Genomic DNA, 17710 nt, shown 5'->3' on the forward strand with positions numbered 1-17710 from the left:
AAATGTTTATTTTTTTAGATTGATAAATATAAAAACATATTTGTTAACTTTCAGAGTAAAGAGAGAAACTATCTGTATTTCTTAATTGCAAATGGCACCAAATTGTATTCATAATTGAGCCACACTTATGGAGCTCCACAATTCTTTTCTTGGTGTTTTGGTTGACATCTCTGGATTTTCCCATGTTAAAGAAACAGGCTCTGTGTTTTGCCTTATATGCATCCACAGGTGTGCCACCAATTTACTCACATGGACTCTACTAACCTATCAGAAGAGTCTTCAGCTCTTCAGCAGGCTGCGTTTCTCTAACAGTGCACTCGCAGGCAGCAGCTGCCCCGCTTAGTGTCTGAGCTCGGATCATACCAATATTAGGGGGGGATTTATGCACAGTCGTAAATTCCCGAAGTACGGAGCCCCGCAGGGGACATGGGAGAAAAAAAAATTAAGACGGACTTTTGCGAGATCTCGCAAAACAAACTCGGGATCTCGCAAAAGTTTTGCGAGATATTGCAAAACAAACTCGGAATCTCGCAAAAGTTTTAGCCGCATTCTTCGGATGCCGGCTCGAAGCCGACCGGGAGGTCGAGGCACGATGTGCCGGGAAAGCGGTGTTCCTCCCGGCTGTAGTAGGTCTCGACCTCCCGTTAGCTCGAAGCTAACGGGAAGAATGCGGCTAAAACTTTTGCGAGATCTCGCAAAAGTTTTGCGAGATCCCGAGTTTGTTTTGCGAGATCCCGATTTTGTTTTGCGAGATCCCGAGTTTGTTTTGCGAGATCTCGCAAAAGTCCGTCTTAATTTTTTTTTCTCCCATGTCCCCTGCGGGGCTCCGTACCGAAGTGTGCACTATGTGCTTCGAATATTGTGTGTAGTTTTTGTTTTATAGAGTGTCAGCCAGGCATCTAACTATGAAAAAATTACACTCCAAAAGACCCCGGGCTTCTGACAAAACAACCCGGGCTTAAGCCCAGTAAGCCACCCCCACGCTCCGCCACTGATGTACGCGTATTTTCAGTCCAGTCCTTGTACCTGAACATTTTTAGAGGAATATCTTTTTTTCTATTTTTTTGTTTTGTTTTGTTTTAGCAACATAACATTGAGTTGTTGTTATGAATGATGAATGATGATGTTATAATGATTGTTATGAATCATTCAAGTATAAAAATGTCACCTACCTCAAGGGATGAACCATTGCTGTATTTAAACATTAAAGACAGCTTAGCAAAGAAAACAATTGAAATTTTATCTTTATGCAGTAGCAAAACAACTGGTGTCACAAAAACGCACCATAACCAAACAGAAAACACACAATGGAAGGTTTGCACTCCCTAGACGCCACACCTGAACTTTACTGTGGGATCATCTTGTCAGGGAACCAAAGGTGAACATGCAAGCAGTGGAGATAGCAAAGGTAGATGAGTTTAAATACCTGGGTATGGACTAGGGCTGGGCCATATCATACCGTTCACGGTGTAATGTTGGGCAACGATAAGAAAATGAAATATGGCGATAGAATATGGGTAAAACGCGCATGCGCAGTGCCTTTGTTTTCATACGCACATGGCGGCAACGCAGAATAAGAAGAGCGAAAGCGGATCGTTGAATGAAACGGATGAACCAGAACTGGTTTGTAAAAATGCTGCAGCTTCAGTGGTGGAACTGGTTTGGCTTTCGTCCGTCAGATACACAACAAAGCACTATTTTTTGGTAGCGCATGCTAGCGGGCCGTCGTTATTACCGTGTTTTTTGGAAAATACGGCACACTTAAAATCAATCCTTTGATTTTTCTGAAAATCGACAGAGCCCCTTATAATCCCGTGTGCCTTATGTATGAACTCTGGTTGTGTTTACTGACCTCGAAACGATTTTATGTACACGGCGCTCGAAAATCTGTCAAATGTTTCAGTACGACTTTGCTAAGATACGAAGCCGCACCGCTCGATGGATTGTGGGAGCATTACGGCTATCGTTGGCAGGAGCCTTGCGGAGTGATACGTACTGTGCTTCAACATAATATTACCGTATTGTGTGTGTATAACCTGTTTTTAAGTTTTGTGGATATTCTACATGGTTATGCTGAGGATATGTCGGCCAGTTTCCACTGGAAATGCCTTTTGGTTAAACTGTCAGCAAAGAATTTGCATTTGCATTTGCAAATTTTTTATATAACTTTAATGCACATAAAAAAGCTGCTTGTGTAAGTGAAAATACATTGATGTCAGTCTTGGCATACAGTTTGATCTCATCTATGTAGAGTAGATAGCTGATGGTTACTCCACTCCTGAATCTATATTCTGTGGTGTAAATAAGGCACAGTGGGACCACAGATCATCACTTAGAGCCATTTCATTGAAATCACATCACACCACAACCCCTGAGTCCCCGTGTTTTTAACTCAGCGGGCGTGATTAAGGATGCCGTGCAGGTGCGTCCACCCTCCCTGCACGGCACCGCAGACCGCGCCCCACCACATACCTCCATCACCCGATTGAGGCCGGGGAGCCATCTGGCCGAACCTACTCCCCCGCCGCGAGTGGGAGAAGGAATCAGCCTGGACCGTCGGCACCCAACAGGGAGGTGCGAGTTCAGGTGGCCGCCCGCGAATCCAGTGGCGCCGGCGATGCTGGTTTGGAGGTCGGCCGCGTGGCAGATGGACACGGCACGGCTGGAACAGTCGTGAGCCCCAGCTCACAGGCGGCCAGCCGCCTGGACATGCAACACAAACACATTTCTGCCAAACACAGTGACAATGCTGCTTCCTCAACTGAACTAAGGGCACAAGTGATGAGAGTCAAACCTAAGTAGGGATGGGTATCGAAAGCCGGTTCTTGTTGAGAACCGGTTCCCACTGTTTCAATTCCTTGGAATTGTTTGCCCTTTTTGCAAACGATTCCCTTATCGATTCCAGTCGCCCCGAATGATGTCAACACGTTGCGGAGCGTCATTTACCTGGCAGGAAACATGGCACCTAAGCGGCTCAAACGCTCAAAAATTTGGTTATACTTTACGAGAACTGATGACAACAGGACAACTTGCAATACTTGAAAAGTAGAGATTTCATTTAAGGGAGGAAACACTACGAATATGCACTACGAATAACAACCTTAAATGAATGTCGTGTTTTTAATTCCGCTCCGGACTCGTGAATCTCAACCCAGCAGCAGCGGTAACGTTTGCACGTCCTCTCCCGTTAATGCGGCAGGTAAATAATCAACTAATAGTGCATATTATGTTTGCGCGATCTGCCTTATTACAAAACCTGCCATTACTGTGCATTTAGGTGACCATGATGAGAGAGACAGAGTCTGGCTCAGATGCTGGCAGTTCTCGCTGCAGTCTACCGGTAGCGTCTCCTTTCAGGCCAGGATAGACGAATGTCACCGAGCAGTGACTCAGTTTGTGGTTAAAGGCTTGAACCCATTTGCCACAGCAGATGCCCCCGATTTTCAGTAAGTGAATGTGTTTAATTGTAGGCAGGGACATTACTGGATATTCTTGTGTAATTGCTACAGAATAATTTATGTTATACTTTGTTATTGCTACAGAAGAATATTTATTTTATTATTTTACATTTACAATTTTTTTCCCCGGGGACCCGGTGACGCCCCATTGAAGAGCCGTAGGCTGTGGATCTCTTAAGATCTCACTGTTGGGTTTGTAAGGCCATGTTACTCCTAAATTTCTATCTTGTTCAAAGAGAAGATATAAAACAAAGTTCTAAGCTAATCGACCTTATTGTTCTCCTTTTTTATAAAGAATCGATAAGAGAATCGATAAAGAATCGAATCGTTAAACAGAATCGAAAATGGAATCGGAATCATGGAAATCTTATCAATACCCATCCCTAAACCTAAGTAAAAACTGGGATGGGCCGTGACAAACAACTCATATGAAAGTCACTCGTTGCTCCCTAAAGTCATCTTATGATATAGACTGCAGGCGCTCTCTTGTTCTGAAATTGAAGAGATGAAACCTCTGCTGAAGAAGTGAAATGGAACAGAGAATCAAATAGTGCAGAAAAAATGTGCTAATGTGTAAAGAGTGTGCACATTAGAAGTTCAGCCGTCATGTAAGCTGTGAAAAATGGAAGACTGTTAAGGGAAGAATGGAGTGGGCATGTTGGAGAAAAGAACGCTGTCCTCCAGACTTTAGAGGAAAACATTTTATTTATATTTCATGAACTAATAAGGCTAAACATACTTTGTTGCCATAGCTTGCAGCTAAAATACACCTGGTGATGATGCAGGAGTTGCTATGATAATGATATATACAGCTCTTGTTCAGTCTCCGTCTTTAAACTCAAAATGAGTTTTTGAGACAAAGACAAAAATAATCTCACTCAAAGTAACCCCCCCCCCCCCCCCACACACACACACACACACACACACACACACACACACACACACACACACACACACACACACATACATGTGTGTGCATCCAGTTCTGACCTGCCGTTTTTTACTGTTCATCAATATTGTGCTCCATCTTCACATTGTACTGAAACAATTGCTCAACTCTTATTGTCATTCTCCTCCTGGATCTCAGCTCTGGCTGAATGCTCGCTTGTGGTGGGTGGAGGTGTGATGTATGGCACCATCACTTCATGGCACTGCCTCCTGCCCTCTTGAATAACAGACCACAATCAACCAACTGACAGTAAGCACGATGCCAGGAATCCCAGGAGATTTCTGCATGTAAACAGAAAAACAGATGGCCAAGTTGCCAAACAAGTTTTTCTTCTACTTGTTCTTCTGATGGCATAAGGGGACTCTGGGGGGAGATATTTGGCTTTATCTAGGAGTCCAGGCAGCAGAGCTATATAAACCCTCTATACACATTGAATATTCTATTATATTCTCATAAAAGTGTTCTATTAGGTTGAAGTCAGGACTCTGTGCAGGCCAGTCAAGTTCTTCCACACCAACCTCTTCATCCATGTCTTTATGGACCTGGCTTTGTGCACTGGTGTGCAGTCATGTTGGAACAGGGAGGGGCCATCTCCAAACTGTTCCCCCAAAGCTGGGAGCATGGAATGTCCAAAATGTCTTGTTATCCTGAAGCATTAACAGTTCCTTTCATTCGAACTAAGGGGATGAGCCTAGCTCCTGAAAAACAACCCCACACCACAATCACCCCTACACCAAACTTTACATTTAGTACAAAGCATCAGACAAGTACCGTTCTCCTGGCAACCACCAAAACCAGACTTGGCAATCTGAGTGACAGAAGGAGAAGCATGATTTGTTACTTCATGGACTATAGAGCTAGAGAGAACACGTCTCTACTCCTCAGTGGCGGTGTGGTTTACACCACTGCATCTGATGCTTTGCATTGCTCTGGGTGATGTAAGGCTTGGATGCAGCTGCTTGGCCATGGAAACCAATTCCATGAAGCTCTCTACACACTGTTGTTGAGCTAATCTGAAGGCCACATGAAATTTGGAGGTATGTAGCGGTTGACTCTGCAGAAACTTGGCGACCTTTGTGCGTCACAGCGTTTTCTGAGCCCGATCTGTGATTTTGCATGGCTGTGGCTCAATTGCTGTCATTCCCAGTTACTTTCACTTTGCTATAATAACACTAACAGCTGACTGTGGAATATTTAGTAGTGAAGACATTTCACGACTGGACAAGTAACATCCTATCACTGTCACAGGTGACACTGGCCAACCGTGGGGATGTGAGGAAGGAGGACCCAGGCGTGGAGCTCTGAATGCAAACAGTGCATTTATTTACAGTGAAAATGGAAAATAACAATAAATCCTCAGTGCGCTCCCGACTCCCGTGACGTCCTCTTCCCAGTATCAGTGTTCCTTGTCCCCGCTCCTCAGTGTCTGAGCACCCCGTGCTCGCTGAGCTCTCGTTTCCACACTTCTCCTGGGGAGATAACAAACAGGCAGCTGTAAGACACACACAATGCGGCAGACTAACCGTACTGACCGGACGAGAGACTAACGTGAAGTCACGCAATGATCCAGCGTCGGAGAGAGCTCCACCACAATCTTAAGTAGCTCCTCCTAAGGGGCTTCATCAGCTGTTTGATGGTCTTCAGGTGTGGCCAACCACCTGGCAGGGCCACACCTACCACGCCTGAAGGCGCCTGTAAACAGGTGCTCCCAGACACACACACCCAGACTCACACACATACCTGCAAGCAGGGAGAACAAGGGACAGCAACACCAAAAACACATATAATGTAATACAAGTCCATAACTGCTCAGGGACCCCAGGTCGCTCAGATCCAGGTCCCTGACAATCACGGTACCAGGCTGCAATTCACTGAGCTCCTGAATTCAGTGATTTACATGGGTGGGTGAATACTTTTGGCCATATTGTGTGTTTATCAAGAATGAGGAACTCTGATGGCACAGATGCCAAACTAAAATGATACTTAATACTTTATATAATTATACTCTACACAGTCGCAGTCCGTGCATGTCAATATCAAGCATAAAAAATAAGACGTGCCTTTTTTGTAGCATTAAGTATTGGCATGATTAGCAGTAAACTGCATGTTGCAGTACTTTTTATACTTTGTAATAAATATTTGTAATAAATATTTTGTAATAAATATTTGTGCTGAACACTTCATAGACACCTCACAGTCACTACTGGAACTTTAACATTATGCACTCCATACTGTACAGTAACGCCACTGTTTTGCACATGTCTCACTCTGTATATTTTATTTTATTTATTTTATATATTCTATTCATTGTTTACTCTATTTAATTTGTAAAATATGTGTACACACACACACACACACGTAGAAAAATATTTAGTATACACATCCAGAAATGCATATACTATTATATATTGTACATATATTTATTAGTTTCAGATGTAGCCATTCTTGTACTTTGCTTGTTTACATTATTGTATTTTGCACAACTCTGTTGCTTGTGAAGCTCGCACACAAGAATTTCACTCACATGTGCTGTACCAATGTACCTGCACATGTGATGTGACAATAAAAGTGATTTGATTTGATTTGATATTTATTAACAATCCAACCACTTTTTTGTATGCACATCAGCTCAGGACCCAGTATATGTTGGTATGCAGCCAATGATTGACCCGCTAACCTTTGACCTGTTCTAGTGCTTGAGCCACAGCCACCCCAAATAAACGGCATGAAACCAAAGGTCCATGTGAAGGAAACTCTTAGAAAAGCAGAAGTTGTGAATGTGAAGCGAGCCTCGGCTCACACTGTAAGCCTGGATGCAGTCTTACTGCAGGCGAACGGCATCATCCCATCAGAGAACTGTCAGGAGCTGCAGGAGCAGGTAGAGCAAACTTGTCTCTGCTGCAGAAACATGGATTATAGATCATCTTATCACATCCTGGCTCGCCTCACAAAGAACCACACCTCTCCTTTCAATTGTTTTATGTGTTGCTCACATCTGTGTGACTATGGCAGATGCTTGTTTTGGTCCAGGAAACGATCAGATTGGTACTTGGGGGAATGAACAACATATTTTGGGTTGAAGGCAGGTTTACATGTAGCGTCTCAGGCTGATGTTAATTGTAACTTTTAATTGCTCATTGTTTCTCTTCTCATTTTTGCAGAGACAAGCATCTGGCCCAATGACCGGAAACAGCAAAGCATCTGTCCAAGGTATTTTTAAACCGAATTTAAATAATGTGAAGTTTTCACCAAAGATTAGATTGTTTAAAAGACAATCATGCATAAATCTTTACACACTAAAGTGACCTCAACACCACAATCACAAGCTAAATTTCTCATATATTCTCTACTTCTGAGTGGTTTAATTTAAAGCACTGCATAAGTGTTTTTAAAGCACATTATAGGTTTTATATTATCCACAGCTGTGAACATGGTGGAAAAGATTTACAGTAAAATAAGCGTATTTTTTGCATTTAGTAAGCACAGTTCTTGAGTAAATGTACCCACACTAGAGTTCAAGTGTTTGGGCAGTTTTGCATATTTAATTTTAAGATATATTCTGCTTTAAACCATCAAGTTAAAACAATAAACTGAGAGACAAAAACAAACAAACACAACCTCATAAATCCACCAAGACGGTTTTTCGCACCAGCTTGTGTACATGTTAGTGTCACAATCTGGCTGAAGCAGACTGTATGGAGTGAGGAGGAGGACCCAAGTCCTGACATCCGAAAGAACAAAACTTGAGCTTGACAAAAAACGAGCCATTTATTCAAGGCCGGTGGAACAATACAAACCGAAAGGGCAAGTGTGAAACTAAACTATAACCTAAACTGGGTGATCCAACGATAACACAAAAAAAGTGGAACATGAACATGGAAACCCGGCATGAAAAACCTGGAACGTGAAGACTTGACATAAATACACGAAATCCCTGGAAACATGGATGTAGTAACAAGCACACATAGCAGGAAAGCAGACAACCGGACAAGGAATGAGTGAAAACTCCGAGACTAAATACCCACAGGAGGTGATCAGGGGAAGTGAAACTAAATACACTGAACATAGAACGCCAGACCTCTTCAAAATAAAACAGGAAACATAACAGGACGCAGACATGACACACAGACTGTTGAGGGACACGCACATTATGAATACAGAGGGGAAAGGGGACTGGGGATGAGACACGGACATAACTAAGCACAAACAGAACATGATGGCTGGGGGGAAACACGTGACAGAAGGAATGCGTCACAAGTGGAAAACATGTAAACAAGAGGAGCAGATGGGAGAGAAAGGCATCAATGAACCACATGAAGGGCGACTTAAACACAAGGGGTGAAGACATAAGGGGAATCTAATAAAAAATGAACTATAACTGGGCAACGTAGGGGCATAAGGTAACTAAATTGTCATGCGCCGCGGCGCACGTGCACAAAAGGATCCAAACGCAGACTCAAGCGCTAGCAGAAAAGGACACTTTATTATAATAACAAAAGGCGAAAACCAAAGGAGCAAAACGAGGAACTAAAAAACCCGGGAAACAATGATGCGAGGAAGCCGGAATCGGGACCGTGGGAGGCTGCAACAGAAAGGGGAGAAGATTACTAGGGAGCCAGGAAGCGGAGGAAACACATCAAAACTGAGTTAGACCAGTTGGCTTACGATTAGAGCGGGACCGTGGGAGCTGGGGAGGGAAGTCCGTGGAGGTAGTGGATGGGCCAGATGATGCACCGGGTGATCCAATTGAGCAGGAGGACAGGCAGGTGGCAGACGCTGAACGCCGGATCGAAACCTAGGCACAAGTAGGCAGATTTAACGCAGCTCCAACAAGATAGTAATGCAACGCTTTCGCGGGAGTCTAGTTACCACAGAGAGGTGATTAACGGACTGGCGTGGAGCATCTGTCAGCGTCGGGTTAAGTAGCTCTTCAGGTAATCACCCCGATGGAGAGCAGGTGTGCCGGTGATGGCCCAGCCTGGGGGTGTGGCTACCTGCGCATCACACACAGGACCACAGACCATGACATAAATTAACTTAAACATAGACCATCAAAATAAAACTCAAAGCACTGGGTCAAACGACCCAGGACCGTTACAGTTAGTTACAGAGCTGAAGCTGGGCATTTTAATATGGGAGCGTATCGGGACCCATGGCCTCTGAGCCAGCCTGAAAACAGTCGTTTTTGGCAATGCTGCTATGGCTTCATTTTTCATCCTCAGAGGTTTTCACTTGGTAATGATACAACTTGGCAAAAACATAATTTTTTATATCTGACATCTTTAAACAATAAGAAAGTGTTACAACCAGTTTTCTTAAAATAAATAAATGAATAAATACAAGTATATATTTTTTAAATCCTCATATTTGAATGTTTTCTCTGCAATTAAGGATTATTATTGTGAAATTTCATGCTGATAAAATGAAATCTAACATTGTGCTCCAGTATACCTGTCGTGCTTTTCTTATTTAATTTGAATAGTTGATTTCAGTTTGTTTCTTCACTGTTTATCTGAAACAACACACCAGTTCTTTCTAGCATGGCAGTGACTTACTTTGTAAACTGGGCCATGGTATTGTTGGCACGATGAAGTAATTCTAATCCCTTGAGTTATAAACAGCAAAATTGGACTGTGAATACTTGGCAGAATCCTTTGAAATTCATAAATGGTGCTAAGTGCAGAACTATCATCCTGGCAAAATGATAGTGTGGAAGAACAAAAGACTGCTTCTAATGAACCTCACACCAGTGAATGGCATTTTTCAAGACCTGAGCTCAGGTGAGAAAATCAGACTGGCTTGCAGGATTATCAGTCGCTAACTAAGCTTAAAAAAATATATCCTGTCAGGAATATGCATTCAGCAGCTGTTCGACCATGGAGAAGGTGTCATAAATCTTGTAAGTAAATCTAAGTAAGTCATTGTAGTCTGCACATTTTCTGAATTCAATTTCACGGCACTCACTGAATGTAATCTCCTCCACTGCTCGAAGGTAACATTCTTCTCACACAATCAGTGTAGCAGGTTAATAGCAGCCCATTCACTGCCAAACAGTTCCATAGTTCATTCAGCACAGAAGGACTGGATGTTATTTCGCCTCCGTCTCTGGGGCTGCTGATAACCCTGTAAAGACCCCGTGTTGAAATGGATTTTTGTCTCAACCTTTGGGATGATGAAGTGTGTTGCAGCTCTGGCTCGGTCCGAAGGGGGACATGACAGCAGTGATCAGGAGGAATTTGAGGACACTAAATTGAATTTGACACGTGTGAATTGCATTCTTGTGACATTTGTCCGTTTTGGTCTTTCCTTTTAAGAAGAGGTGGTAAGCTGTGTGCCCTTGAATTCTATGCAGGAAAGAAAAGGCACTCACAAAATGAATAATGCTCAACACATGACAATATCAGGAATCACAAATCCAAAGATGACATGTGTTGCATATATTGTATAGAAACCTCCTTCACATAGATGGAGCCATACAACTGCTGTCATTTCCCTGTTTGCTTTGGCATAGCCACTCCAATGTCTCTATTCTCACCTCTAACATTTTTTTAATCCATTCATATAAATTACATGCCATGTTCCAGCTTCAGAAAAAGGGAAATCTCAAAAAGCAATTTCTCACTGTAGCAGTTTATATTTGTCAGCAAGACCTTCCTGCTCTTCCATGTGCGTATGCGGACAGTGGCGTGAAAGAGGCCCAGAGAACAGCAGCAAAACCTGAAGTCAAACATGGCGGCCCATTGTGTGGGGCTTGTGGGATGAGGCTATATCTCTTAAAAATACAGAACATAATAACAAATTTACTTTACAACATTTAATATACTCAGAATTCTAAGCAACACTTAAACATATGGGAATTGTTATCTTTTATTTCTTAATTTAAACTTTTTTTTCTTTTCTGACTCCAGCAGATAAAGATAGAAACAAAGTTACTGCCAAAGTCCACAGTGCCTTGCAGTCTGGGATAATTTACATTTCCCTGTTTCAAGATTATAGATGTTTCCAATGTTTGTTTGCCTGGGCCTTCACTAATCATTGTCCATATACTCTAAGGTTGCTGTAATATATACATAAATGATCTGCAGCAATGATTTACAGATGGGATTCATTCATTGGTTCAGCAGTATGACATACATATGACCTAAAGCCTGATGTGCTTTTAAAAGTTTCTTTGTGGTGTAAAGGGCATGAGCCATGTGGAGCAGGTGTGACTATAAAGAGTGATGGTGTGTGTGTGTGTGTAATAGAGAGAGATGTGTGTGTGGCTTCTGCAGTTATGAAATATAAAGTTGTTTTTCACTGTCATCCAAGGGCTTCAAGGTCAACAAAAGGTACCATCTAAGCGTAAGTAGGCCATTTGGAAAAAAATCACCTTTCATGCAAGAGTGCACAACCACGCACGGAGCACTGTACTGCATGAAAACTGTAATGCTCGAATAAACAACTGACCTTTTAAAAAAGCGAATGAATGAGCATGATGTTTTCTGGTGGGGTTTTTTTTATTGCCGTGAGAACTGAAGAGATATCCTGTAAAACTTTTCACATGTTCTGTGATCAAGCAGCCAGATGCACTTCTGTCTTCTCTGTTTATCCCTGTTTGGGCACTTCATCTTTGTTGCTTTGAATCTATTAATCAGAAGGTTGTTTCTTAATTAAGTACAGTGCATCTCATTCCCTTCACACGCAGCACCCGGAGGCTTGAAGGAGTTTTGGGTTCTGGCTTAAAGAACTAGAATCTTCTCTGCTGCGCTGTGAAGAGCACGTTCCCCGTTTGCTTCTTTTGTCAGTTTGGGAGCTTCTGCTCTGTCCTTTTACTGAATGTCAGCCATCTGTAATGACATTTACATCTAACAAGAAAGAGGTCACTTCTGCAGCACTGCAACAGAGCAGTAAACTGCAAAACCTTTACTAAATGTTTTCTTTCTGTGTTTATAAACCGCCGTTTATACTGTTGTGTTCGTGTCCAATAATGGCTCGTTTAATGGCTTCCCCATGCCCAGAGTTTACCGGTCTCTTTGAATCTGTAAAACATTAGGCTTCCCTCAGCTGTCGAGGATCTTCCAGCCTGACGAGGATAAAAGTTAGGCTCATGAAGCTGGCGGATCAGTGTAAAATAATGGTTTGAAATTAAATACAAAGAGAAAATGTAACGTAAGTAGAAGCAGTATTCATGCATATGTTCCAAGAAGCGGCTTTACGTTGCTCTCTGTGTCAGGAGTAGAGGTTAGCCAAGTTTGTCAAACTAACCAGCTAGTCTTCATCTCAAAAAACTTTTATGCAAATTTACATATTTTTGTAAAACCAAAAGTTTACAATATCTGTGACAACTAGGAATAAAAAACAGCCCTGGTTGCTGAATGTTCTCTTTCACAGGATAAAACAGAAACTTAGCGTTTTGGACACCAGGAGTAAGAAATATTGAGACTCCCAGTTCATGACATGTGGACACTTGTAAAGGTTTTCTTTGCCAAAACACATAAAAAGTCATTTGGCATCAAATATTTTTTCAGCGCACAGGTTTACCAGGTAATTTTGAAGCTTGAATCCATCCTGTGAAAGTGAGACAAATTAGTGAGTGAAAACAAAGCCCTAAACTTCCTTAACTTGGATGAGTTTACATCCTAATTATTGACAGGAATTACAAACTTGCAGCTTACAGAACAACAGTATTTGACCCTCTGGGATGACAGTGTGTTGGTGATTATATGTTACAAGCCTCAGGGGGGCAGTAGTGAGTCCTTTATCATTTGATGCACTGTATTCAGATGACGTCACATTACTAGAGGTTCATTTTGCTCAGAAGATAGAACAGGTCATCCATCGGTTGGAAAGTTGGTGGTTCAGTTCTTGGTTGTGGCCTGTTGAGGAAAAGCTGGATCGTCAGACACCAGCTTGTCGGTCTGGTGACTCAAACAAGCTCCCCTCCGCATAAATCACTTCGCCAACCCCAATGTTACGGTTAACAGGTGGATTTTCCCATTTGAGTGCAGCTAGCCGAACAGCGAACACCCACTTATTGCTAAAGAGACAGAGAGTGAAAGTGGACAGCATAGATTGTGCCTTGAGAGAAATCTTTCAGGAACTTTTGATATGTTTATGAACTCCCCTCTTGAAAGTCCTGCTGTCCTCTCACATTTCCACGTCTCCTCTGTCCCCAGAAGAAAAGAAGAACAACCTCCCCCCGGATTTCGACATCGACATGGACGCCCCGGAGACGGCGAAGGCTGCTGTGACCATCCAGTCACAGTTCAGGAAATTCCAGAAAAAGAAGCAGGATGTGAAGTCGTAGAGTGGCATCTCTTAGCCTCGTCTTCAGCTGACGTGGGCCCGGTCATGCATGTCAATTAAACTGCATCATTATGAACTGGAAAGGGAGGGTGAGGGCGAGATTCCTGAAGGTGGAGGTAGAAGGGTGCGGTTAAATTGTACCTTTGTGAAAGTCTGTGCATAATGAATAACTTTACTATATACAAAATGTTGCATTATTACTTTCTTGGTGTATGTATTTAGATAATAATATAATTTTGCTATTTCTTTTTTACTTCAGTGACACTTTACAGTGTGGTTTCACACTCACTGCACACCCACATAAACAGGAAGCTGGCAGGTCTTCTCATGTAATGTTAAACAGCGATCTTTGATTGATGCTATAATCTGGGTCACAGTACCAGCAGAAGAGTTGGGCTCCACTGGAGGCCTGTTACTGGCTTCTTCCTGTGGCTGAGCAGAGTGATTCCATACTGTTACCAGTGTCTTTAAAATCCAATCAGTTTAGTGTCTCTAAATGTGTTCACATGTCAGAGATCTCCTCTCCGACACGCTTTCCCCCCGATGACTCTCTCAGTTGTATCTTTGTTGAGACTGCAGATGTTGTGATTGTAGTTCTTTGTTGTGGTTCCAGTGTGATTCTTCATTGTTAGATTGGCTCACGTGTATTGTACAAGCACACACATGCATGCATGAACGCTCACACATACGTGCACACATGCATACCCACTTCTACAGAGAAATAAATAAAGACAACGGAAAGGAGTGATTTTTTTTTTTTTTTTTGAGTATTTCTTTCCTTGCTACAGAATTCGTGCACCGCATGCAGCAGGTCACATGCTTCAACATCTGTGATTTAAGAAGAAAGTTGAAAAAGCTGACAGTGAAGAATTCATGTGCAAAGCTGCAAGATTATACGAAAACTTTAGTGACGATTGTGAAAGTGGTTATATGCACACACAATGTACTTTGTGTGCTGCGGTTAAAAGTCTATTTTCATTGATCACAGTGCTATACAAATATTGCACTAGTTAATTTTTTGCTAGTATATACAAGCTGGGATCAAAAGGTTCTAATGATTGACCTTGAAAAGAGGTTTTAAGTGATTCATGAACGTCGTTGATTTCTCATTCAACATCCTTTTGTCCTTGTGGACCTGTGCCCTTAACTTGATTTACATTTTTGGTAATGTGGACAAAAGAGTTGTACTAACCAAACTGTTGAATATTTTGAATTTAAATATTTTTTAAAGCAGCTTAAAAGTACAACTTTCTCAAACACAGATTTCTCCATCATTCTAGTAGCAGATGTTTGGCTTCTAGAAAACAAAACCATGAATTAATTAAAACTGGAAACACAAAACAGGAGATCCAATTAAATTTTTATTTTCTATTGTCACAAACAGTGTCCAGGGGCATAAAATCTAAGCAATGTAGACCCGCATCAGAAATGAGCTCCTGGGGCTTGTTGACATGACAGGATTCAGTATGTGACTGGACTGTCTCCACTTGGCTCTAAAAACACCTTCGCAGCATGGCAGACCACAAATGCTGAGCCATGTTTTCCTATTTTTGCCCTGCAGTGCTACTCATTACTAATTTGTTACCATGGAAACACTGAGTTATAATGCAGGCAGACTTTTTAAGTGTAAGTTACGTGGGGTTTTTGTGTCGTTTCAGAGCAACAATATCATACGGCGTTAAACACAGTGCTGCAGGTGAATCTCTGCTCTTCTGCCATCTCATCAAAAAGCACAGCTGCTGACCACAGTGTTCAGTAACAGAACCTCAGTGGAGTGGAAGATGTGAAATTCTAATTTAAACCTGTTTCCTAGTAGATATATTGGGTATTATTTCACATTAAAATCATTTGTAATGGAAGCTGAGAATTTTATCAGGAAGTAATGACATGTTTGTTATGCTGTGTATTATGTTATGCACAGTCTTTTCAGAAACTGTCCAGGCATCCTACTGCACTGTATGATCTGTAAAATTCATTTGAAACATTTGCCATATTCCCACAAGTAAACTCAAGCTATAATGACAAACTAAAGTGAAGTTTTCTTTCTTCTTTTGTGTCTTTATGATTTGCAAACCTGGATGTGGGCAGCTTATCCCTTTCTTCTTAGCATATTGTGTAAAGTAACGTCAGACTGGAAGGGAAGCATCTATGATGACGTGTCTTCTCTGTGCGGGTTTGTGCCTTTGGCCCTGGGTTTTTCATCACCTCCCTGATCGATAACCTGGCAGCCGGCTTCAGAAAGAGTCCTGATAGTTCCAAACTTCTTCTATTTTACATTTCTTGAGTGCTCATAGCAGCCCTTGCACAAATTAAGGTTTAAGTTTCAGCAAAGTTTTATTATGTAGGCATTTTTCCCAACATGCTGTGTTTAAATTGGGATTTTATATACATGTATGAATGTGTGTCCCAGCTAAGTACGAGTTGGGCACACTCACATTCTTGAATACATCTGTAAGGAACAACTTCAATTTTGATTTTCAGTCAAATCTGTAGAAATTTCTGATTAGTTTATTATCTCTTCGCTTTTTCATTTACATATATCGATGTTGATTTTGCCAGCTGAGTGCGAACAGATCACACTGTAAGGATTTCTCTGTGATCATCACATAAACTCCTTTGCTGTAACTCACTAAATGAGTTTGTGAGGAGTAAAAATATCTGGAATCCAATAAATGACAACATAAACAATGCCAGCTGCCTGAGCCATGCTCAGAGCTCATTGCTTCAGGTCTGCACTGGGACATGCATCCGTGCTTATTACTTTACGTTTTCAGAACCACTTCCTCAGCTCTGCAAACGATGGATTCATATTTCTCAGGCTGATCAGAGGCAAAGAATTCAGTGCAGCCTGAACCTTATTTATGACAGCTGTTATTAACCACTGAGTGTGGTGGTGAGTAAATCTCTGTCACCGTGCTTAATTTGTTGTGGACTTTGGAGGTGGATGGCAGATACAGTTGTCATGCTGAGTAATACACCTTCCTGCTAATCTGTGTCTTGTGATATAAGACCATGGAAGCAATTTAGCAGGCAGGACGTGTGAGGCTCAGGTGGACTCTTCAGGATGGCAGGCTGGTGAGTTCAGAATCAATAAACCAGTTTAGGAAGATTCTTCATAATTCTGTCACTACTGTTCACACTTATCCTCTGCAGCAACACCAGACGGAGTCTTGACAGGCTGAAATTTAACAACACTTTAAATTGACACTGACTTCATTAGAGCAGAAAATTAAACTGATATATTTCACTCCAATCTTTTCAGCGCATTTCGTCCCTTGCATGATATTTAACTTCAGCCTACATGTCCCACAGTGCCTTCTGCCTGTTAAGTGGCACTTTATTGGTTGGCAGTTCTCTTTATCCTTTCTTAATAATACCACAGAAATGTGTGAAATGATCTGAAAACCTCAATGAACATGTCTGTTATGGTGAAGAAGCTGTTATCGGTCCAACTGCATTCCTGCTCCGGCCAAATGTCACCCTCACAAGCTCTAGAAGTGCTTTGATTTTCAAATGACAATAATTATACTAAACTTTATCGATTAATGCCAAAAAAAATCTTAAAATGAAGTTAGTACCTTTTATTAAAATGTGTTCTGGAGCAGTGAACCTGATGCCTCCAAATACCGTGGACAGTCATGTGGTACAGAGGGGCACTGGTAGTGAAAGAACTGGTCCCGCTCCCCAATTTCAGATGAATGATCTGAATTACACTTGTAGTCTTTAGAAATGAAGTTTCATGTTTCAGGCAATCAGAGCTAAATCCATCCTAGAGTTTCTCAGTGTACGGCACCACAGCAGTTAGTCACGACCAACTGTGGCTGCAACATAATCATCTGGCACTAAGTTAGAAAAACGAAAAATGTTTCTATGACAATTTCTATTTAAAATTAAGTTCAAAACTGAAGAAATACATCAGTTTTAAGATTGTGGGAATAATTTTAGAGCCACAACTGAATTTGATAAGTATGTTTGGAAGATTTCAGATATGTTTAAGGTCAACCTGAACTGTTTT

At 41.8% G+C, this 17710-nt stretch overlaps 1 protein-coding gene across 4 annotated transcripts; it reads left to right on the forward strand.

Moving 5' to 3' along the window:
- Positions 1 to 6981: 6981 nt before the first annotated feature.
- Positions 6982 to 16719, forward strand: pcp4a (Purkinje cell protein 4a). 4 transcript variants are annotated; one of them, XM_040011502.1, is made up of 4 exons: positions 6982 to 7285; positions 7569 to 7617; positions 11719 to 11751; positions 13569 to 16719. In XM_040011502.1, the coding sequence occupies exons 1-4, from the start codon at positions 7133 to 7135 to the stop codon at positions 13694 to 13696; spliced, it is 363 nt and encodes a 120-aa protein (XP_039867436.1). In that variant the 5' UTR covers positions 6982 to 7132; the 3' UTR covers positions 13697 to 16719. The 4 variants fall into 4 exon arrangements, with proteins under 4 accessions (XP_039867436.1, XP_039867451.1, XP_039867428.1 ...); XM_040011494.1 differs by having other exon boundaries at positions 6985 to 7285; positions 13566 to 16719; XM_040011517.1 differs by lacking the exon at positions 11719 to 11751 and having other exon boundaries at positions 6984 to 7285.
- Positions 16720 to 17710: the final 991 nt, after the last annotated feature.

Source organism: Simochromis diagramma, unplaced genomic scaffold, assembly GCF_900408965.1.
Source record: "Simochromis diagramma unplaced genomic scaffold, fSimDia1.1 OVJJ01000123.1, whole genome shotgun sequence".
Taxonomy (NCBI): Eukaryota; Metazoa; Chordata; class Actinopteri; order Cichliformes; family Cichlidae; genus Simochromis; species Simochromis diagramma.